Source organism: Oncorhynchus tshawytscha, linkage group LG07 (assembly GCF_018296145.1).
Source record: "Oncorhynchus tshawytscha isolate Ot180627B linkage group LG07, Otsh_v2.0, whole genome shotgun sequence".
Classification (NCBI taxonomy): domain Eukaryota; kingdom Metazoa; phylum Chordata; class Actinopteri; order Salmoniformes; family Salmonidae; genus Oncorhynchus; species Oncorhynchus tshawytscha.
Genome location: NC_056435.1, coordinates 28,454,095 through 28,476,876, shown reverse-complemented (window position 1 = coordinate 28,476,876; position 22,782 = coordinate 28,454,095). Strand labels below are relative to the sequence as shown.

Sequence of the window (22,782 nt, the reverse complement as noted above, 5' to 3'; positions counted from 1 at the left end):
GCAGCTCAGGACAGACGGGCGACTCTGGCAGCTCAGGACAGACGGGCGACTCTGGCAGCTCAGGACAGACGGGCGACTCTGGCAGCTCAGGACAGACGGGAGACTCTGGCAGCTCAGGACAGACGGGAGGGAGACTCTGGCAGCTCAGGACAGGAGGGAGACTCTGGCAGCGCTGGACAGGAGGGAGCACCTGGAGGAAGGAGATGGAGAGAGAGCCTGGTGTGTGGGGCTGCCACCGGAGGCCTGGTGTGTGGAGGAGGCACCGGATAGACCGGACCGTGGAGGCGCACTGGAGGTCTCGAGCACCGAGCCTGCACAACCCTACCTGGCTGGATACTCCCCGTCGCCAGGCTAGTGTGGTGAGGTGGAACAGACCGCACTGGGCTGTGCTGGCGAACCGGGGACACCGTGCGTAGGACTGGTGCCATGTACCCCAGCCCGAGGAGACGCACTGGAGACCAGATGCGCTGAGCCGGCTTCATGGCACCTGGCTTGATGCCTACTATAGCCCGGCCAATACGAGGCGCACCGGGCTATGCCTGCGCACCGGGGACACCGTGCGCCTCACGGCATAACACGGTGCCTGCCCGGTCCACCTCACTCCACTGTAAGCACAGGGAGTTGGCTCAGGTCTCCTACCTGACTTAGCCACACTCCCCATGTGCCCCCCCCCAAGAAATTTTTGGGCCTGCCTCTCGGGCTTCCTTGCCAGCCGTGTTCCCTCAAAGCGCTGGCTCCCTTTACCTGCTGCCTCCGCTCTCCTGACTGCCTCCACCTGTTCCCATGGGAGGCGATCCCTTCCAGCCAGGATCTCCTCCCATGTATAGGAACCCTTCCCGTCCAGAATGTCCTCCCATGTCCATGAGTCCACTCCACGCTGCTCCTGGTGACCAAGCTGCTTGGTCCTTTTTTGGTGGGTAGTTCTGTTACTGTCACGTCCTGACCTTAGTTCCTTTTTTATGTTTTCTGTCTCTGTGTCTCTACCAGACAGGACTGTTTCGGTTGTCTTTTGTTTACTTTGAGTTTCAGTGTTCAGCTTATCGAATAAATCTAACATGGACACTTACCAAGCTGCATCTTGGTCCTCTCCTTCCAACAGCCGTAACGGCTACTGCCATCAGTTGTTGTGTTATTATCACATTTTCCCTATAGAGGGCTTGCAGTTGACTTTTAATGCCTCCCGGTGGCCATGTTGGAAGACCACCACATGAATTATTCTGATAAAAACAACTGAGTGGCAACCCCAAACTGCTACCCCATCTTAAATAAGCATGCCCCATTCAAAAAATGTAGAACCAGGAACAGATATAGCCCTTGGTTCACTCCAGACCTGACTGCCCTTGACCAGCACAAAAACATCCTGTGGCGTACTGCATTAGCATCGAATAGCCCCCGCGATATGCAACTTTTCAGGGAAGTTAAGAACCAATATACACAGGCAGTTAGGAAAGCAAAAGCTAGCTTTTTCAAACAGAAATTTGTATCTTGTAGCACGAACTCCAAAAAGTTCTGGGATACTGTAAAGTCCATGGAGAATAAGAGCACCTCCCAGCTGCCCACTGCACTGAGGCTAGGAAACACTGTCACCACCAATAAATCCGCGATAATTGAGAATTTCAATTAGCATTTTTCTACAGCTGGCCATGCTTTCCACCTGGCTACCCCTACCCTGGTCAACAGAACTGCACCCCTTACTGCAACTTGCCCAAGCCTCCCCCATTTCTCCTTCACCCAAATCCAGAAAGCTGATGTTCTGAAAGAGCTGCAAAATCTGGACCCCTACAAATCAGCAGGGCTAGACAATCTGGACCCTCTCTTCCTAAAATTATCAGCCAAAATTGTTGCAACCCCTATTACTTGCTTGTTCAACCTCTCTTTCGTATCATCTGAGATGCCCAAAGATTGGAAAGCTGCCGCGGTCATCCCCCTCTTCAAAGGGGGAGACACTCTAGACCCAGACTGCTACAGACCTATATCTACTCTACACTGCCTTTCTAAGGTCTTCGAAAGCCAAGTTAACAAACAGATCACCGACCATTTCAAATCCCACTGTAGATTCTCCGCTATGCAATCTGGTTTCCAAGCTGGTCATGGGTGCACCTCAGCCACGCTCAAGGTACTAAAAGACATAACCTCCATCGTTAAGAAACATTACTGTGCAGCTGTATTCATCGACCTAGCCAAGGCTTTCGACTCTGTCAATCACCACATTCTTATCGGCAGCCTTGGTTTCTCAAATGACTGCCTCGCCTGGTTCACCAACTACTTCTCTGACAGAGTTCAGTGTGTCAAATCGGAGGGCCTCTTGTCCGGACCTCTGGCAGTCTCTAAGAGGGTGCCACATGGTTCAATTCTCGGGCCGACTCTTTTCTCTGTATACATCAATGATGTCACTCTTGCTGTTGGTGATTCTCTAAATCCACCTTTACGCAGACGACACCATTCTGTATACTTCTGGCCATTCTTTGGACACTGTTAACTATAACCTCCAGACGAGCTTCAATGCCATACAACTCTCCTTCCGTGGCCTCCAACTGCTCTTAAATGCAAGCAAAACTAAATGCATGCTCTTCAACCAATCGCTGCCCACACCTATCCACCCGTCCAGCATCACTACTCTGGATGGTTCTGACTTAGAATATGTGGACAGCTACAAATACCTAGGTGTCTGGTTAGACTGTAAACTCTCCTTCCAGACTCACATTAAGCATCTCCAATCCAAAATTTAATCTAGAATCGGCTTCCTATTTCACAACAAAGCATCCTTCACTCATGCTGCTAAACATAACCTTGTAAAACGGACTATCCTACCGATCCTTGACTTCGGCGATGTCATTTACAAAATAGCCTCCAACACTCTACTCAGCAAATTGGATGCAGTCTATCACGGTGCCATCCGTTTTGTCTCCAAATCCCCATACACTACCCACCACTGGCCCTCGCTTCATGTTCGTCGCCAAACCCACTGGCTCCAGGTCATCTATAAGTCGTTGCTAGGTAATGCCCCACCTTATCTCAGCTCACTGATCACCATAGCAGCACCCACGCACGCGCTCCAGCAGGTATATCTCACTGGTCACCCCCAAAGCCAATTGTTGCTGCACAGCTATTTCCAGGTCTCTCCAAAGATGTAGAATTGGGTTCAAGCACAGGCTCTGCCTGGGACACTCAAGGACATTCAGAGACTTGTCCCGAAACCACTCCTGCATTGTCTTGGCTATATGCTTAGGGTCATTGTCCTGTTGGAAGGTGAACCTTCACCCCAGTATGAGGTCCCGAGTGGTCTGGAGCAGGTTTTCATCAAGTATCTCTCTGTACTTTGCTCCGTTCATCCTGACTAGTCTCCCAGTCCCTGCCACTGAAAAGCATCCCCACAGTATGATGCTGCCACCACCATGCTTCACCGTAGGGATGGTGCCAGGTTTCCAGGCGTGACGCTTGGCATTCAGGTCAAAGAGTTCAATCTTGGTTTCATCAGACCAGAGAATCTTGTTTCTCATGGTCTGAGTGTCTTTAGGTGCATTTTGCTAAACTCCAAGTGGGCTGTCATGTTCCTTTTACTGAGCAATGTCTTCCTTATGGCTACTACCATAGAGGCCTGATTGGTGATGTGCTACAGAGATAGTTGTTCTTCTGGAAAGTTCTCTCATCTCCTCCCTGACCAAGGCCCTTCTCTCCAGATTGCTCAGTTTGGCCGGGGCGGCCAGCTCTAGGAAGAATCTTGGTGGTTCCAAACTTCTTCCATTTAAGACTGATGGAGGCCACTGTTTTCTTGGGGACCTTCAATGGTGTAGAATTATTTTACACTTCCCCAGATCTGTGCCTCGACACAATTCTGTCTCAGAGCTCTACGTACAATTCCTTCGACCTCAGGGTTTGGTTTTTACTCTGACATGCACTGTCAACTGTGGGACCTTATATAGACAGGTGTGTGCCTTAGCAAATCATGGTCAATCAATTGAATTTACCACAGGTGGACTCCAATCATGTTGTAGAAACATCTCAAGGATGATCAATGGAAACAGGATGCACCTGAGCTCAATTTCGAGTCTCATAGCAAAAGGTCTGAATATCTATGTAAATAAGATGTCTGTTTTTAATACATTTGCAAACATTTCTAAAAACATGTTTTAGCTTTGTCATTATGGGGTATTGTGTGTAGATTGATGATAAAAAATATATAATTTTATCAATTGTAGAATAAGGAAGGCTGTAATGTGGAGAAAGGGAAAGGGTCTGAATACTTTCTGAATGCACTGTATATGGTAGCAGGGATATTTCTGAGGTCCAGATTGGATGCATGTAGAAACTATCCCATTACTGAGAATATCCTAGCTTCGTATATGAAATTAAGGACATGCGTATTTTATTTGGAGCATGTCTACTTCTTATCTCTAATAAAATCTCAGATATCCAGAAAATACAGTATATCCCCTGATATTGACCCTTTTCATTTAGTGCCAAGGTGGGCCAGGAGGGCCCAGGTGGCCTGGGTCAGGGAGGAGAGCAGGTGTGGTGGTGGTGGCTCCCCAACTGAGACGGCCTTGCCCCAGCAGAGGAGAGCAGGCATGGTGGCGGTGGTTCCCCAACCCAAGGTGTACCCGGAGGGAGGTAGGAGGGCCCCCTATGCTGGGTCAGTTGAGGAAAGAAGGCCTGATTGAGGATGCTCCCCTGCTGATGGAGACTCTCTCCGGGAAGCTCTGGCTAAAGATGATCTGGTGAGGGTGCTCATGGCCCACGGACAGGCTGGATTTTTAGCTGCAGCAGCAGCTGGAGTGCCATCTCTCTCGTCAGCTGGGGTGTTGGATGGAGCACCAAAGGTGACTGGACTGGCTGTAGTCCCAGGGATCGCAGATCCATCCCAGGCAACCGGACTGTCAGTAGTTGCAGGGTTCGCTGGACTAACCTCGAAATCAAGGTTAGTAACTGTCGATCTGATGTCCAAAAGTGCTTCACGGTCATATGTGATAATAGTATGAACTTTCTGTACAAAAAAAGTCAAGAGAAACGAGAACAAAGTAACTAAATAGCAAAGTCGGGTTGGAACTCGGGTTGGAACTTTGTACACTAAGTGTATGTACATGTCACACAACTCACTTTGTACACACACACACACAACACTAGAATAAAAGTTTCTGACTAATATTGATGCAACATAGTTCGTTTTCATCCTGAGAAGTTGTTTCTTGAGTTCAGCTGCCCTTTAACAATGCCTGGGGTTTGCTAATGAATGATTACATCTGTTTGCCAACAACATGAATGAGAGATACTTATTGCACAGGTTGACAACTCACCATGGATTATGAACTGGATACTCTTGATAGGCTTGTGACTTTGTAAATATTTATTGCAATGACAGTGTGCAATAGAGCACTACTGTTGGTAGATGGAAAGGGAGTTTCGGCTGTCATCACCTACTTTACATGGGAACACAGCCTCCTCTGGTGGCCACTAACATGTTTGAAACATAACTTTGACAACAAATGTTTTCCCCGAAAGCAGTAGCTAGTTTCATATGTACTGCATTTCATTATCTTAAAGTAAAAAACAAACTGGATAAGATACCATGCGATTAAATCAATGTGATGGTGTATTTAAGAGTACTTCCATTCATAGTCCGAAGGGAAAATCTCTTGGGGAGTGAGCCGGCATCAGTATCATAGGTGCCATATTATGCCACTGTGCCCTTGAGCAAGGCACTTGACCCCTAGAACAGCTCTAGGGATGCTGCACCGCAGGCTTGTCAGGGTTCCCAGGTGTGTGTGTGTTTGGGAGTTGGGTAGAGCAAAAAAGCTATCTCTGCAATCTCTTCTTCTGCTTTTCTGTGATAGTATATCCTGCTTTCTTTTTAAGTACAGAGTAGCCCTAATACGCCAGCACATACATACAAAATAAACCTTACATTTCCACACAATGAGTGTAATAAATGAAAGGAAAGGCCTGACTGACCTAATATGTTTAAAAAAATAATGTGGAAATGTTTTTGACACCAACAACTCTATTAATTAATGTTATTTGCCTGATGTAACAGTTCCACTAAAAAATGTAATGTGATTTATCGGGTCTCTGGTAATATCTAGCCTAAATGCCATTAGATATGACTTTGAATAATGATGTGAGGCATTATTATGCAAACACTTAGGCTACTTAGTGACTTGGGGGCGTACATTTTTTAGAACAATTATTCATATTTAATTTTTAAAAATTCAAGTGACGTCCATTTTCCAAAGTCATTGAATAAAAATATTTTAAGAGCCGAATTTAACATTGCCCCTCGATGGTTGCACGAGGCGCTTGCCTGCCTCTCCCAACTACGAACCGAACGAATAGTTATTGGATAACATTTCGATTCAAGCCTCCATCCGCCATTTTCAGCAGATTGAAAGCAGGTAGACAAAAATCACAGTGCTGATCAAAATAAAACCGGTAAGTCCACAAATATGTATCCCAATCAAACCTGTTGACGACACATAGGCCTACATTGGAAAACCAGAAACGCCTTGTCGATGGTTGCATCTGCTTGGAATAGTCTACCCTGCGAGTGGTCGATGCACTACAAGGGTAACAATAAAAAAACATTTTTGTCATATTATTTGACCAGGATGCAAGACATCTCGCGCAAATTTTCGGTCAAGCGCATTACACAATCTAAAAGAAAAAATGTGATATCCTCTGTATCTATTTGTTTGTAACAATGGAACACTTGCTTGATATCTAATCTCGGAATACAACTCCAAGCACATGATGTAGGCAATTTTTAAAAAAATCCCTTTTGTTAAGATTTTGTGGTAAATCTAGGCTTTATTGGGCCATTCTAGCATATAAATAGGCTAAAGCAATATATACGGTTAAATTAAAAGGCTATATTTTTAGCAGCAGAACTTTTTTGTTTCCAATTGCAAATAGCCTTTATAAAATTAAAATAAATCATGCCTAATTGTACTTCAGGCTATGGCATATCCTGATTTGTTTGATTTATGAACTAAGAAAATTTGGAAACTTCCCTTATATCCATTATTTTATCTTATGGTAAGGGTAGTTTGATCTCTTAATTCAAACCTTTCAATACAAACTAAGTTTCAATGTATTCGATGATAACGATATAGATAACAATACAGGCCTGTATGCGTTTTTTAACCATCAGACCTTAAATTGGTCGTCTTTATATTTCTTGTAGGTCTAAGTGATTTGTGGACAGCCTAGGAATGTTCTGGATAAATAATCGTTTATCTGATGGGCAATAGGCCACAGTCTCTTTTCATTAAAATTATCATCAGTGGAATCTGTTTTTAAAATGAATTCCTTATAGCCTACCCTATATTCTACATGAGGTGCAGCCTATATATAGCCGACTGAAGACTGTACATTATCTTGCATCTTTGAGATGGGATTAATTTATTTGAGTTGATCACTATTCCAGGCTATATAAACTCACCTCTATTACAAAAAATGAGTTATTACACTGAATTAATCCTATAATCTCAAATATATGCATGTCTGCAAGCTTCAAACAATTGGCCGGCATGTTATCTGCTTTGTGTAGGACTTTGTCACCGATGAAGAAAACCATGTCACAGCTGGTCGATAGCCTACATAAAGGAGAGTGTGTTATTTGGAACCAGTGACAGCTAGGACAGTCATGAGAAACAAATACAACTTCTTACAAAAGGATATTTCTCCTCAAGCTTGTTGAAATGTGTGTGGTATTGGCAGATCATATACTGCAACCTTTTGTTGTTAATACAGGGGCAGTTCATCTTTACATTTTAGTGTCATGCACACATAATTATAGTTGAGTAGTAATGATAGCTATCCCCTTGATAATCAGTACAGTGACTCTGCCAGCATGTGGCATTGGCAGTAAGCCTCAATGCTGTTATCCTACCATGTCCCCTGTGCTGCCTCCCCTTTAGATCCCATGTGAGCACAGCCTGTCGAAAGTGTCCATGTGGAGTCTTACCTGAGTAGGTTAAAGAAGCCAATACATTTATGCCCATTCTGTACATGAGTTTTAGTGTTCCCGGTGTGACGTTTAAAAACAATATTTTGCTCAGGGTGTTGGTCTGTTTGAGACATGAGGATGTGTTATATTCTAGGTGACCATGGCTGTTCCTGGAGGGACAATGGAAACGCTTGCTGACATTCCACACCATGTGTGGAAGAGCTTGCCCGATGGCCTGAGACTAAGCCCCTCTGCTGTTGATCAAAGTCGAATTGGTGAGTTGAAAATTAGCTACTTTGGGTTTGTTCTAACATCACATTACTTTTCAGTTTCGTAGATAAGTGATCCAAGTGATTGATTGTTTGTGATAAAAATTCCAATAGCAGCAGTGTATCCTACGATAAGCAGTGAGTGGTTGTGTGGTTTCTGATTCTGTGGTGTTCGCTGGTGTGGTCTAGGGCCCTGTGTTTTGGTTGATCATGACCTGGATTTGAACTTTCATTTTAAGAATTTTCCAGAAATGATAATTACTCCAAAAATGGAAGCAATTGTCTGAGGATGGTGTTGGACCATCTGACATAAAAATAAAAGGGGAAAGTTTGATAAAAAGGCTTTTTAAATAAAGGTTAAAATCCAGGTTAAATTATCAATCAAAACACAGGGGCCTAGGACCCTAGGACGAGTGGAGCTCCTGATACTGATGACCATACAGTAACAACAAGTGATCACAAGGGAGAGGATGAACTAGATAAGGTAGTGGAAGCAGAGTACATTATAAAAAAAACATCTCCAGCCTGTCCTGGCATGCCTCAGATAATCAGAGCATTCTAACACATTTTTAGAAACTGAAAGATTCTCTCTTTTGAATTTCATTACACTCTTTTCCCCAGGTGTCTGGGCCTCTAGGTCGATTCCTAAAGGCAAGAGGTTCGGCCCTTTTGTAGGAGAGAAGAAAAAGCGGTCCCAGGTGTCCAGCAATGTATACATGTGGGAGGTGAGCAGCAGAGAATAGAGCGATAGCCTCAGATCAACCTTATTAACACACATCCACAGTACCAGTCAAAAGTTTGGACACACCTACTCATTCCAAGATTTGTCTTTATTTATAATATTTTCTGCATTGTAGCATTATAGTGAAGACATCAAAACTATGAAATAACACCTATGGAATCATGTAGTAACCAAAAAAGTGTTAAACAAATCAAAATATATTTGATATTCTACAAAGTAGCCACCTGTTGCCTTGATGACAGCTTTGCACACTCTTGGCATTCTCTCAACCAGCTTCATGAGGTAGTCACCTGGAATGCATTTCAATTAACAGGTGTGCCTTCTTAAAAGTTAATTTGTGGAATTTCTTTCCTTAATGCGTTTGAGCCACTCAGTTGTGTTTTGACAAAGTAGGGGTGGTATACAGAAGATAGCCCTATTTGCTAAACGACCAAGTCCATATTATGGCAAGAACAGCTCAAATAAGCAAAGAGAAATGACAGTACATCATTGCTTTAAGACATGAAGGTCAGTCAATCTGGAAAATGTCAAGAACTTTGAAAGTTTCTTCAAGTGCAGTTGCAAAAACCATCAAGCGCTATGATGAAACTGGATCTCATGAGGACCGCCACAGGAAAGGAAGGGTGTGATGGTGTGGGGTTGCTTTGTTGCCACCACAGCATTCTTCAGCGATAAGCCATCCCATCTGGTTTGTGCTTAGTGGGACAATCATCAGTTTTTCAACAGGACAATGACCCAAAACACACCTCCAGGCTGTGTTAGGGCTAATTGACTAAGAAGGAGAGTGATGGAGGGCTGCATCAGATGACCTGGCCTCCACAATCACCCGAACTCAACCCAATGGAGATGGTTTGGGATGAATTGAACCGCAGAGTGAAGGAAAAGCAGCCAACAAGTGCTCAGCATGTGGGAACTCCTTCAAGACTGTTGGAAAAGCATTCCTCATGAAGCTGGTTGAGAGAATGCCAAGACTGTGCAAAGCTGTCATCATGGCAAAAGGTGGCTACTTTGAAGAGTCTCAAATATAAAACACTTACTTTTTTTGGTTACTACATGATTCCATGTTATTTCATAGTTTTGATGTCTTTACTATTATTCGACAATGTAAAAAAAAATAGTAAAAATAAAGAAAAACCCTTGAATGAGTAGGTGTTCAAACTTTTGACTGGCACTGTAGGTTGTACACATTACAGGCACAGGGCACCCTCCCTATTATTTTATATGCTGTTATCCATTTTCATACATACATTTTAAAGAATATTTGCTAGATAACCAAGATGTCCTCTGTAGGTGTATTTTCCAGCCAGGGGCTGGATGTGTGTGGATGCCACAGACCCCATGAAGGGGAACTGGCAACGGTATGTAAACTGGGCTAACTCCACTCAAGAACAGAATCTTTTCCCCATGGAGATAAACCGAGCCATTTACTACAAAGTGTTACGGGTAAGTTAGACATTTAGTCTCACTGGTAAAATGTTATTCTCATTCAGTTGATCACTAAAGCAGAGTGATGGGGTGGTTTGCTATTTAGGCATGTGAATTAGAGCTGGGCAGTATGGACAAAAATCCATATTGGGATAAATGACTTGAATTGATGCAATAACGATGAATAGAATATGTTTATAATAATTAATGTGCACCATAGTTATACATTTTTTTCCTTTAAACTACTACTACTAGTTTTGATGGTTGTAGCCATCAATTGTCCCATTAACTATCACCCAAATAAGCAAACTTATTTAATTTCAAACTTAACATTTCTCTATTATGGGCTACTTATTGTAATGAACGATATCAGCAAAATGCCTGCGATAAGTGATCCGTATGGTCAGATTTTCGGTTTATCGTCCCAGCTCTAATGTGAATCTAGAGTATTGGCTATTTAGATTCTTATTAAAGGGGCAATCAGTTGCTACATCCATTTTTGGACTAACAAATTACTGCTATATTCTTAAAGAATCAATAGGTACATAACTTATAAATGCCCCATTAGCTTAGTTCAGCTGTCGTAACCCATCAGAATCTAAAATGGAAGCTTGTTGTGATCCAATGTTTGTAAAGAAAGTAAATGTCAACAAACACTATATAGCCTCAAAACATGGTTAAAACGATCATCGTTGTCATGGATGGTTAGTCCTTGCATCCATAGCTCTGTCTATGAATTTGACAGTGGTTACATTTGTCCTGCCCCAACCCTCAGCTTTTTACTGAAAACAGGGGTGGGGAAAGCTTTGTTTGTGTTTCATCAGCTGATTTCTGCTTTGAAGCCAAATGAGAGAATTACAACGTTTTGGTCTTTGCTATGTTTACCATTGTATGTACCTCTTTCTATAATTAATGCAAATTTTACATGTTGTCTCTGGTATACTTGGGTAGGCTAATAAATAATTTACATAAAAAGAATGACATTTTACATTTTAAAATACCGTTTGCCACCTAACTACCGTAGCTACCAAAATGTCAAGACCTAACATTCCTGTTGTTGGACTCTGACTTGACAGACACGACGGGGGCCCAAATATTTCGTCCTGTCTTTTAGCAAACATGTCTCTGATTGGTTCCCACTCTCCTCTTTCCTTGTAACAGCCAATTGGGCCAGGGGATGAGCTGCTGGTGTTGTACAATGGGGAAGACAACCCTGAGATAACAGCTGCACTAGAGGAAGAAAGAGGCAGCAGTCTGAGCAAGAAAAATTCACCCAGGGCAAAGCGAGGTAAGGCGTACACCCCTACAATAAAACAAATCCTGTCATACATTTTGCAGGAGATTATTCAGCAACCTTTTCGATACGGTAGTTCGCAGTGGTTAGCAGCAGTCGAAGAAAATGGTATTTATGCCATTTCAAAGTTTAATTATTGATAGCATGCTAGCTAGCTTAGCTAACTGTAGCGAGGTTTTGATGCAGTCCATTTTTTTCTTCCAAACTTTCAGTCTCAAAAAGTTAGATACTTTTATACTACTGTTCATTCGTATAAAGAGTGTGCTTTCAGCTAAATTGGTAGCTGTTATGTAACAACACAGGCAGTACGTCACTGTCAACATTAGCTAGTCAGCTAAATAAATCAGAATAATAAGTTAGCTAGCTAACTCATCATGTCGTTTTATATGACGCGTCCTTTCCAGATTTACAACTCAGTTGCGAGCCACGTTATCTGATCGGTTGATTACATTAGATACTTACCTATATTTTAAAGGTACCCAGCTAGTTAGTTCTGTTACAAGGCTTGCAGGTTATGGATTTCATAGTCTGATCTGTTTGTTTCGATCGGACCTGTCAATCCAGTTCAGGTAGCTAGCAGGCTAAATCAAGCCCCGACGTGCCAGACAACTCGTGCAGGGAAGGTGGCAAGCGCTGGCTTTGTGTTCGGCAAATGGCTAACTGATCAAAACAAGGCCGTTGTGATAATGGGGGAAAAGTAGCTAGGGTAGATAACTTAAGGTATGTGTCATACATGTGTTGTAAACCCTTAACGGAAGCTACATCTAGCCAGCTACTCACTGTTAGCTAGCTGGATAAGTTATCAATTTTGGCTGTACCATCGCAAGGAATATATGCCTGCCCTGAAAATAAACACACTTTGTTTGAGTTTTTCGATGTAGCCAAGACTATTTAGCAGAACGGTTAGATATTTTGTTAATTTCCCCAGGTAGGTGTGAGCTCTATTTTCATTTGGCCTAGGGAGGGTAGCTTGCTATTCAGCCAAAACCAATGCAAAGTTGAGGTAGTGCAGACTAGGCCCTGGATGAATGCAATTGCACAAGCTCTGAAGTCCCACCCTTCCTTTCTCAAACCTTCAGATTGAGTTGCATTTTCCATAATTATCTTTTGATTTAGGCTAGCTGCTAGAATGAAATCTGTAGAATTTGATCATTCTTTCTCCATGTATTTGGACTAGTGTTTATTTTTCAATATGAAGGAAAATGTTAGTGTTGGTGGTATATCCACATTCACTACTGTACGTCTATATGTGGTGTAGGTTTATGCATGCAACCCTTGTCTGTTTTTGAATTTGCAGTATGATTTATTGACTCAGTGATATGTTAGAAGTCTCAACATTCTGAGTTGTGTAATATTGAGATTGAGCCTGCTTGTCATTCATCTGCAATCCCTCTATGCTAAACAATATTAGCATATCTGTATCAAATGCCCAACAATAAGTGGGTACTTCAGGCAGAAAGCCTAAATGCAAGCAACATTTCAATACTTGTTTCCAAGCACTCAAACTTGTTACATTTTCTGACTTGAAACCCATTTGAGTGGCACAGTTTTATATTTTGCAGAATGTATTTGACCATGCTTGTCAGATGACTGAGCTGTAGCATGTGTTTCTGTGGCATGAATCAGGCTTTGTAGACCATACCAGATTACCTACTTGTCACAGCAACTCCAGTGATGACTGGGTGCTAGCCCAGTCTCTTGAGGCAGGCTGAGATTAAAACTTAAAATGGTCTCCTGCCTAGGGCCATAAATACCACAATGATGAGCCATTCCATAATTCACTTCACATTTGTGTGTTCATTATGTAGCCAAGACAAGTGTTTTATTCTTGAAATATTCAGAATGAGGGCATCAAGGCTGCTAAAAGTAATTTTGGCCGGTCGTTTTATTTTAATGTATTGGACTTATAACATACTTTTTAACCTGCAGCAGCTTGTAAAAAAACAAAACATTGTCAATATTCAAAGAACATTTTTACATAAGCTCACGTGGTACTTGACCTACATTTTTCAGATCCTGTTCAGCAGTCAAATCTTGCTTTGCTTTCCACATTTTAATGTTATGAGTTTGTAATTCCACGTGGTTTTAAGTGCCAACCAAAGTTGTGAGTTGAGGTGTGAAAGGGAATTAGTACACTTCCCCCCTTACATAGAAGTAGTCCAATATCAACATTTTGAAATAATTAAACTCCACAACTTACCAGTATTGCTTTGGTGTGAAATGGTTTATTTGAGTTTAGCTAATGTTTGTTGGTTGATGTGTGCTTTCCCCCTTAGCCAGAAGAAAGCTGTTGGAGGGAGCAAGACAGGCTGGTTTGGGTGCATTCCGTGGGCCCAAGCAAACAGGCGTAACCAAACCTATTCTCAAAGAGATGTGGGACACAGAGGAAGGTTAGTAGTTCTCCCATTATTATGGATATTTGTTTCATTTGGGGAGTCAGTTGAGGTTGTAAGTAGGGCTATGGCGGTCATGACATTTTGTCAGCCAATTATTGTCGTGCAAAAAGACTGCCGGTCTCACGGTAATTGACCGTTAATTAACATAAACAAGTTTAGCATCTCCACGCATCCCAGCTGCGTTCAAGCCGCTGCTGTACGCCTTTGGAACTGCTACATGTAAAAAGTTGATGGTCTCCCTAGTGGCGCGGTGGTCTAAGACACTGCATTGCAGTGCTAGCTGTGTGCCACTAGAGATTCTGGGTTCGAGTCCAGGCTCTGTCACAGCCGGCTGCGACCGGGAGACCCATGGTACGGCGCACAATTGGCCCAGCGTTGTCTGGGTTTTGGGGAGGGTTTGGCCGGCAGGGATGTCCTTGTCCCATCGCGCACTAGCGACTCCTGTGGCGGGCCGGGCGCAGTGTACGCTGACACGGTCGCCAGGTGCACGGTGTTTCCTCCGACACATTGGTGCGGCTGGCTTCCGGGTTAAAGTGGGCATTGTGTCAAGAAGCAGTGCGGCTTGGTTGGGTCGGGTTTCTGAGGACGCACGTCTTCCGACCATCGCCTCTCCCGAGTCCGTACAGGAGTTGCAGCATTGAGAAAATACTAAATACCAATTGGATACCACAAAATTGGGGTGAAAAGGGGGTAAAAAAAAAAATATATATATATATAATAAAATTAATACACACCATCACAATAAATACATGGTTTATTTTAGGCCTAAAGAAACATTATGACATGAATAAAATCTATTTTAGAATAAGAGAATATGAATTGGCCAACTATGTTATCTGGCTATGCTCCATGCCATTGGCAGTTGGCTTGTTCATTTAGCTGAAATGATATGCTTGGAAGTGGTGTTGGAGGGCCAGTAGGAGGCACTCTTTCCTCTGGTCTAAAAAAAATATCCCAATGCCCCAGGACAGTGATTGGGGACACTGCCCTGTGTAGGGTGCCATCTTTCGGATGGGACGTTAAACAGGTGTCCTGACTCTCTGAGGTCATGAAAGATCCCGTGGCACTTATCGTAAGAGTACGGGTGTTAACCCTGGTGTCCTGGCTAAATTCCCAATCTGGCCTTCAAACCATCACGGTCACCCAATAATCCCCAGTTTACAATTGGCTCATTCATCCCCCTCCTCTCCCCTGTAACTATTCCCCAGGTTGTTGCTGCAAATGAGAAAGTGTTCTCAGTCAACTTACCTGGTAAAATAAAGGTAAAATAAATAAGTACCATGCCATTATTTTATTGTATGTGATTTTATAGTAAGAAGAATATAATTGAACTTAACTGAAATTATATTTTTCCCATTCTGGAGCAAGAGTGCATGTGGCTATGTTGAGTGTAAAAAGTGATCATTTGAAACCGGTCCTATATGCTTGGTTTAGAGTTACTTGGGAACTTTACTTGCGAATGATACAAACCTTAGAATGTCTTAGAAATCAAAACGTGTATATGGGCTGCATGATGCAACTATAGGCTATTAATGATAAGAGAAAGTCGGGAAAAAAGCCTGCGCTCTGTTCCTTGCATCAGGCTGCACACGCTGTTCTCTCAAGTGAACATATTTTCACCCATCAGACTATTCAGAATTGAATCTTGTATTTACTGATATGTCAAATTAGTTTCGATTTAGAATGGCCTTTTTATCAAATGGGCAGGAACAGGGGGAAAAAAGACATGGCATCTCTATGCACTCAAATAGGGGATGCTGGCCTCGCACTTTCCCGCCAGTTCGTTTTTCAATGATGCCTGGTAGGCTACTTTGGTTTTATAGCTGAGCATGTGCTTAATATGAGCAGCTGAGGGATAAACATAAGAAGACTTATTTCCCTCCACACATCAACCACTGTTTGAGGAGCATGCTCTCCCTGCGCGACAGGTGATATTCCACCCCAACTCTGAATGCCATGGGCTCTCCAACCCTGTTCCTGCACCACCTACCCAGTGCTTAATTTGGGAGAACAAGTCAAATCTGTTGGGGAACATTGGTTAGTAACCATGTTTTCGATAACAAAACATATTTCACTAAACTGTCGATTGCCAGTCTGCACGCTGCAGAAAGGAATAAAGGACACAGGGGAGGAGATGGAAACGCATGGTGGTGAGATTCTGTAGCTAAAGGTAATATCGTCCTATTCATTTTGAAAATAGAAAAAATGACTAGGCTATTCAAAATCATATTGGAATTCACTGTAAGCGAACTGTTAAGCAGCCCTGTACAATCAGTTAACCAACAGCATCGCCTAGGGCTGTGGTTCCCAAACTTATTGTAGTCCTGTACCCCCATTCAACCTCCAGCTGCGTACCCCCTCTAGCACCAGGGTCAGCGCACTCTCAAATGTTGTTTTTTGCCATCATTGTAAGCCTGCCACACACACAACACACACACTATATGATACATTTATTAAACATACGAATTAGTACGTTTTTGTCACAACCCGGCTCGTGGGAAGTGACAAAGAGCTCTTATAGGACCAGGGCACATATAATAATAATAATAATGAATAATTTTGCTCTTTATTTAACCATCTTACATATAAAACCTTTCGATCATTCAGGTAGGCCAGTCGTGTGAGAAACTCGTCATCATGCAAGTGGTCAGACAAGTGAAAATGATGGTCAGTAAAGAACTTTAAGCTCCATACTTTGCCCCTTGATAACTAGCGCACTTCTGTATGTTGTAAAAGCATTAGCAAGAGCCTCTCGGTGGATGCTGCAGTGTACCCAAGTGGCGTCAGGAGAAACTGCTTGCCAGCGTGTTACCACTCCACTACGTCTCCCTGTCATGGCTTTTGCTTTTGCGCCATCAGTACAGATACCAACATGAGCTGCAGCTATTTTTGGCTACATACGGACCGTTAGTGGAATTCCTGCTGAGAGAGTAACGGTTAATGTGATTTGATGTTCAGTATTTGACTAGGCTACCTGTATTTGATATTGTGTCGTTTTTTTTAGCTGAACACTAGATGGTTTAATTGTATTTTTGGCAGTGAAATGAGGCTACTCACCCAAAAGTATAGCTCCGTTAGAAAATATAAATGGGCTGTTTGAAAATGTGAAGAAAAGTCAAATATTTTGTGTTCCCTCGACGGCATTGCGCGTATCCCAGGGCTAGACGTTCTCCCCCAGACTCATGGATAGAACGTTTGGAGCGTAGGATAAGGTAACCAGTCCATCCAGTATGCATAATAATACAGTCCACACTCAAAGGTGTGAATGCATTTCATTTTGGAGTATAGGCTGCTAGACCAATTATGTACCAAAGACATCTTAAATCAGTTTTGTTTCATGTTTTTCCTGCCATGCTTAATATGCGGTAGGCAATGTATTGTATAACAGCACAATCATATTTTGATTCCGTTTTTTGGGGGGGGGGAAGAGCTTGGGCTCATATTCATAAGCTCGAATATGTGTATGGGTATTATGAATTAGTAACCACCTTAGAAAGAGTTGTCCATTTTGTTGTTAGACTTTGAAACAACATCCACAACAACCCTGTTTTACACTCCGTTTCAACCTGAGTTGAACTTCTTTCTTCAAAATGACAATTTTATTTGTCACAAACACATGGTTAGCAGATGTTAATGCGAGTGTAGCGAAATGCGTTGCGAAATGAGTTTTAAAAGGATGATACTGTTTTGATGTGATATTCTGTTGTATTTGCGTTGATGTCAGTGGTTAGAGGGATAATAGAGTGGTGAGTACCAGTGTATTAGGACCAGCTGGTCGTTAGGGTCCTACCAATGCATGACCTGAGAGCATAAGGAGATTACCGTGACTCAAAGGTCATGTGGCATTTTACTGCAGTCGTTAGTGGCGGTAAAACGGTGACCGCAACAGCCCTAGGTATAAGCTAGTTAAATCCTGTTATTCATGTATTTCAAAACGTTTCGGCTATACTCTTCTCTTAAAATCTCTGCATTTTTTCAATGAAATTTTTTACATTTAAATGATGTAACTAACTGTTGTTCTGCTGTTGTTGTAGGTCCAAATGAGGAAGACGAGAGACTCTCCCAATCACCAGGGCCTTCCAAGGGGACTCGGGAGAGCTCCCCCATGGGGAGGAACGGCCTCTCTCAAGCCCAGTTCATCTCAGCAGCAATGAGAGGGGAAGCGGAGGAGGATGATGAAGAGGAAGACCCAGGGGATCTGCAGCAGCCGCTGTCACTGACACAACAGAGTGCTCAGTCTGCTACTGAAGCTGAGCCAGAGGAGAGGAGTGAGCAGCCTGATCTGCCACTAAGCCATAGCAGCCCAGTTGAGGAGGGGCCTGGGAGCCTTCAGCATGACACTGAGACTGCCTCATCGCTACCAAGGGCTGAACCAGAGGCAGACCCTGACCCCGACCCTGACCTGGAAGGTGACCCCCACGGAGAGGAGTCCCATCCCTGCCAGCACTGCGAGCGCCATTTCTCCACCAAACAGGGCCTGGAGCGCCACACACACATCCATGCCACCGCAAACCAGCAAACGCACACGTTCAAATGCCGTTACTGTGGCAAGTCTTTCGGCTCGCAGGTGGGGCGTCGGCGGCACGAGCGGAGGCATGAGAACGGGCCAAAAAACAAAGGCCAAAGGCCTGGCTCACTAGCTGGGACTGCTACTTTACTCACTCCTCTGGGGCAGGCTGGTGGTTCGAGCCCAGACTGTGGCACTGTCTCTGGCCACTATGTTGTCAGGGGCTCCCCTGTCCCTGGAGGACCTATGGGGAGCCTTGAGGTTGTGAAGAAGGACCCTGCGGCTGAGAGTGACCGGCCGTTTATCGTGGATGAGAATGGTGAGACAAAGGAGCTTCATCCCTGCAAGTACTGTAATAAGGCTTTCGGCACTCACACCAACATGCGCAGACACCAGCGCAGAATCCACGAGCGCCACTTACTGCCCAAGGGTGTCCGCAGGAAAGGCATGCTGCTGCAGGAGAGCCCATCTCAGCAGCAGCTGCATCATCTGCCTGAACAGTCCCATAGCGTCAGCCCACCCCTCGTCTATGTGCCCAGTGCAGACACTGAGGATGAGGGGGACCGAGAGGAGTACCTGGTCGACATAGCCAATAACATCTCGGAGAATCTCAGCCTGTACATCGACGGCAAGATCCTGTCCACTAGTTCAGTCAGTGGCTGTGAGGTGATCGAAGTGGACTCCAGTTCTGCAGCACTGTTTGGTCTCGACACAGTGGTCATCAGCCCCAATCAGATCAGTCAGGCTCTCAAAGTGGATACCAGGACATGTGCTGTGAGGCAGGTCTCGAATCTCGGCCAGCCCATGTCGAAAAGGAGAACGTCGACACCCCCGCTCATGCCAAGTCTTAAAATGGAGTCTGAAACTGGGTCCTCTTCCGCCTCCTCTTCCTCCTCCACGTCTTCCTCATCCACCTTGTTGGTGGGAAGTGTCTTCCCTCAGTCCTCAGACTCATTAGCATTTCAAAAGGAGAAAACGATCTATCTGTCTCCTAAGCTCAAACAGCTCCTCCAGACTCAGACAGACAGTCAGAAACCTGCCATTGCCCTGATAGCAGAGAGGCACAGATTAGCTCCCCCTCTCTCCGTTACGTCTCTGCCTGCAGCCTCAGGCAGGTTCAAGAGAAGAACATCTTCCCCCTCATCTCCACAGCTCAGCCCTGCGCTGAAAGCAAACGGCTGTAAGAACGAGGCGGGGGTCTCGTCGTACACCCTCAAGGTGCCAAATCTGGAGACCCTGGGCATGTCCCCTGCCTGGAGTCTGTCCAGCAAGGAGGAGAGGGACGCACTGAGTCCCAGCGGGAAGAACGGGTGCAGCTGGTCTGCCTCTCGGACCGGAGGGAACTCGTGTAATCAGCAGCCCTTGGATCTGTCCAGCGGCATCAGTAAGAGGAGGGACAGCTTCAACAAGACGCCCGGGGAGGTAGTGCTGGATTTAAGCATGAGTCGGAAGAGTACAGCAGAGTCTAAGGGAAGTCCATCTCCGGCACAGCCCCCCACCAAGAAGAAAAAGCCCAACACCAGCATGCTAGAGAAGGTGTTGATGAACGAGTACGCCGGGTTAAACCCAGCAGAAGAGGAAGGCTCTTCTCCCCTGGGAAGCCCAGATTCTCAGTATACTGCAGGCAGTGGTACAGGTACCGCATCTCACAGTCCCTCTTCCAATCTGCCCTCTGAATCAGCCCATCCCTCTCCCCCCTCTCTAACGCCCGTCACGATGAACCCCTCCTCCCCTTGCGGCTCCAGCCTGACCTCTCCAACGCCACCTCCCCCTGTCCTACCCACCATGCCCTCACCAGACTGCCCTACGCTCATCAGCTCTCTCCCTGTCCTCTCCCACAAAATGTCCCCCAGATCTATCGACCAAGGTGAGGACGAGCCAGTTTGCATATCGAACTCTACCACAGCAGATACAATGTTAGCTGCAGTAAGTAACAGTTATGGAGATGAGGAACATATCAATAAGCCAATAGACTCTAATCCAGATCCCCTTACCAGGGAAGCTATTTCAAGCCCCTCTACGGAGACCTCCTTGGTATCTGATGCTGTCGCTCTGAGTCTGTCCTCAACACAATCGAAACCTGCTAGGACTGGGAATCAGCTGGATGTCCAAGTGAATCAAGACCTGGAACCGATTATTACTGAGGGACAGGAGAAATCCCAATGCTCTGAACTCCCTGTATTATCATCCGTAACAGAATCCCTCCTCTCTGCCTCATCGACCTCACCTGCTGCCATATCGGATATCCCAGCTCCACCAGTGGTCTCCCCGCCATCTCTCTCTAGCACTGTGATTAAAGGGGATCCCCAGCACAGTGAACAACTGGCTGACTTAGTCCTTTCTCCTAGTGGCACAGGGTCTTCACCTCTGTCTGCTGCTGCTGACAAACCCTCGTCGTTGTCGGAGGAGGAAGAGGGATCGCCGCCAGAGCCCTTCAGTAAGAGCTTTGTGTGTAATGTATGTGAGGACCCCTTCCGCGCCATCAAAGAGCTCAGTCGGCACATCCTAGAGCACGCAGCTGAGTGGCCCTACAAGTGTGAGTTCTGCGTGCAGCTGTTCGGGAACGCCCCTGCTCTGCTGGAGCACCGCACGGCCCTCCACGGAGTGGGACGCGTCTTTGTCTGCTCCGTCTGCTCCAAGGAGTTCGCCTTCCTCTGCAACCTCCAGCAGCACCAGAAGGACCTGCATCCCAGCCAGCCGTGCACTCACACAGCGGTGGAGAACGGCAAGCCCAGGCCACAGAACTACACAGACCCAGCCAGGGCCAAAGAGGAGAGTAACTCCTCCTCAACCGTAGCCACAGGGCCTGAGTCCTCTCCTGAAGTTGCTTCCTCCCAGGGGGTCTCTGATGTGAAGAAGGAGGAGCCTGATACTAACGGGAAGCATGAGGAGGATGGACTGGAGGACCTAACTGAAGAGCTGTACACTACTATAAAGATCATGGCCTCTGAGGGAGGCAAGCCTAAAGGCCCAGACGTACGCCTGGGCATTAATCAACACTACCCCAGTTTCAAGCCACCCCCCTTCCCCTACCACAACCGCACTGCTGCAGGCTCTGTGGCCTCGGCTACCAACTTCACTACCCACAACATCCCCCAGACATTCAGCACTGCCATCCGCTGCACCAAATGCGGCAAGAGTTTCGACAACATGCCCGAGCTGCACAAGCACATACTAGCCTGTGCCAACGCCAGTGATAAGAGGCGGTACACTCCCAAGAAGAACCCCATCCCTCTGAGACAGATAGTGAAGCCCCAGAACGGCTCTCTGTCGCCTGCCTCTGCTGCTAACGCAGGGCACAACGCCTTCCGCAGAATGGGCCAACCCAAGAGGCTCAACTTCAACCAAGAACCGCTTGGCAAAACCAAGATGAGTTCCCTCGGTAAGAAGAAGAGCCAGCTGGTTCAGAAGGCCGTCGGGCAGAGGAATGAGACTGCAGCTACTGTTAACAAGGCCCCTAGCCAGGTTAAACAGGAGGAGCCGCAAGAGCAGGAGGTCCACGTATGCCCTCACTGCAGCCGAGAGTTCACCTACCCTGCCAGCCTCAATAAACATATAGCAGGCAGCTGTCCCATGAAGCCAGTCTCTAAGAAGGCCAAAAAGGGAGCCGCAACAGAGGCAACACCAGCTGTAGACAAAAACATGAGCCTTCGACGGAGAACCACAGACTCTGAGATCCAGCAGCCAGAACCGGCTGAGCCGGTTCCCAAAACGCTTAGCAAAACTCGGTCTCGCAACTCTGGACCTGGCCCTGCGGAGGCTGAGGCCCCACCACTGGTGGGTAAAGGAAAGATGGCTGCCACACAGGTGTGCACCAAGAGGCCAGCCTCTTTCCCAGCAGCCACAGTTTCTCTCAGCAAGAAAAGTAAAAAAGGCAAAGTTCAATCGTTACCCCCCACCCCGTTGCCCTCCGAGAGTCCCAGTGACTCTGCACTGCGGCCAGCAGCTCAGACAAAGCAACGCATGGGCAAGGAAGTGCCACCCAAGAAGGGAGCGGAGGTGAAATCGCCCCCACAGCAGCAGTCTCAGGTGCCGTCTAAGAAAGAAGGGGAACGGTTCTCTCTGAGAGCGAGGGAGCGGGCTGTCGGGCCGGTGACCCGGAGCCTACAGATGGCCAACACTGCAGCTCCTGTGGAGGTGAAAACAGATGACCTGTCCAGCCAGGAGCCTGAAGAGACCCAGGTAAGGTTACTTTCAAACAGTGTCC

The 22,782-nt window shown here is 45.5% G+C and overlaps 1 protein-coding gene across 2 annotated transcripts in view; it reads left to right on the top strand.

Annotated features, from left to right (window-relative positions):
* The first annotated feature begins 6,298 nt into the window (after positions 1–6,298).
* prdm2b (PR domain containing 2, with ZNF domain b) overlaps positions 6,299–22,782 on the top strand; it is a 16,863-nt gene continuing 379 nt past the window's right edge. The window contains exons 1-7 of one of the 2 annotated variants that reach the window (XM_024426725.2): positions 6,300–6,426; positions 8,097–8,217; positions 8,833–8,936; positions 10,244–10,396; positions 11,540–11,666; positions 13,949–14,062; positions 18,103–22,757. In XM_024426725.2, coding sequence (XP_024282493.1) covers positions 8,103–8,217; positions 8,833–8,936; positions 10,244–10,396; positions 11,540–11,666; positions 13,949–14,062; positions 18,103–22,757 — 5,268 coding nt within the window. In that variant the 5' untranslated portion in view covers positions 6,300–6,426; positions 8,097–8,102. Of the gene's footprint in view, positions 6,427–8,096; positions 8,218–8,832; positions 8,937–10,243; positions 10,397–11,539; positions 11,667–13,948; positions 14,063–18,102; positions 22,758–22,782 lie in introns of both variants that reach the window. The other variant, XM_024426726.2, reaches the window with a different exon arrangement.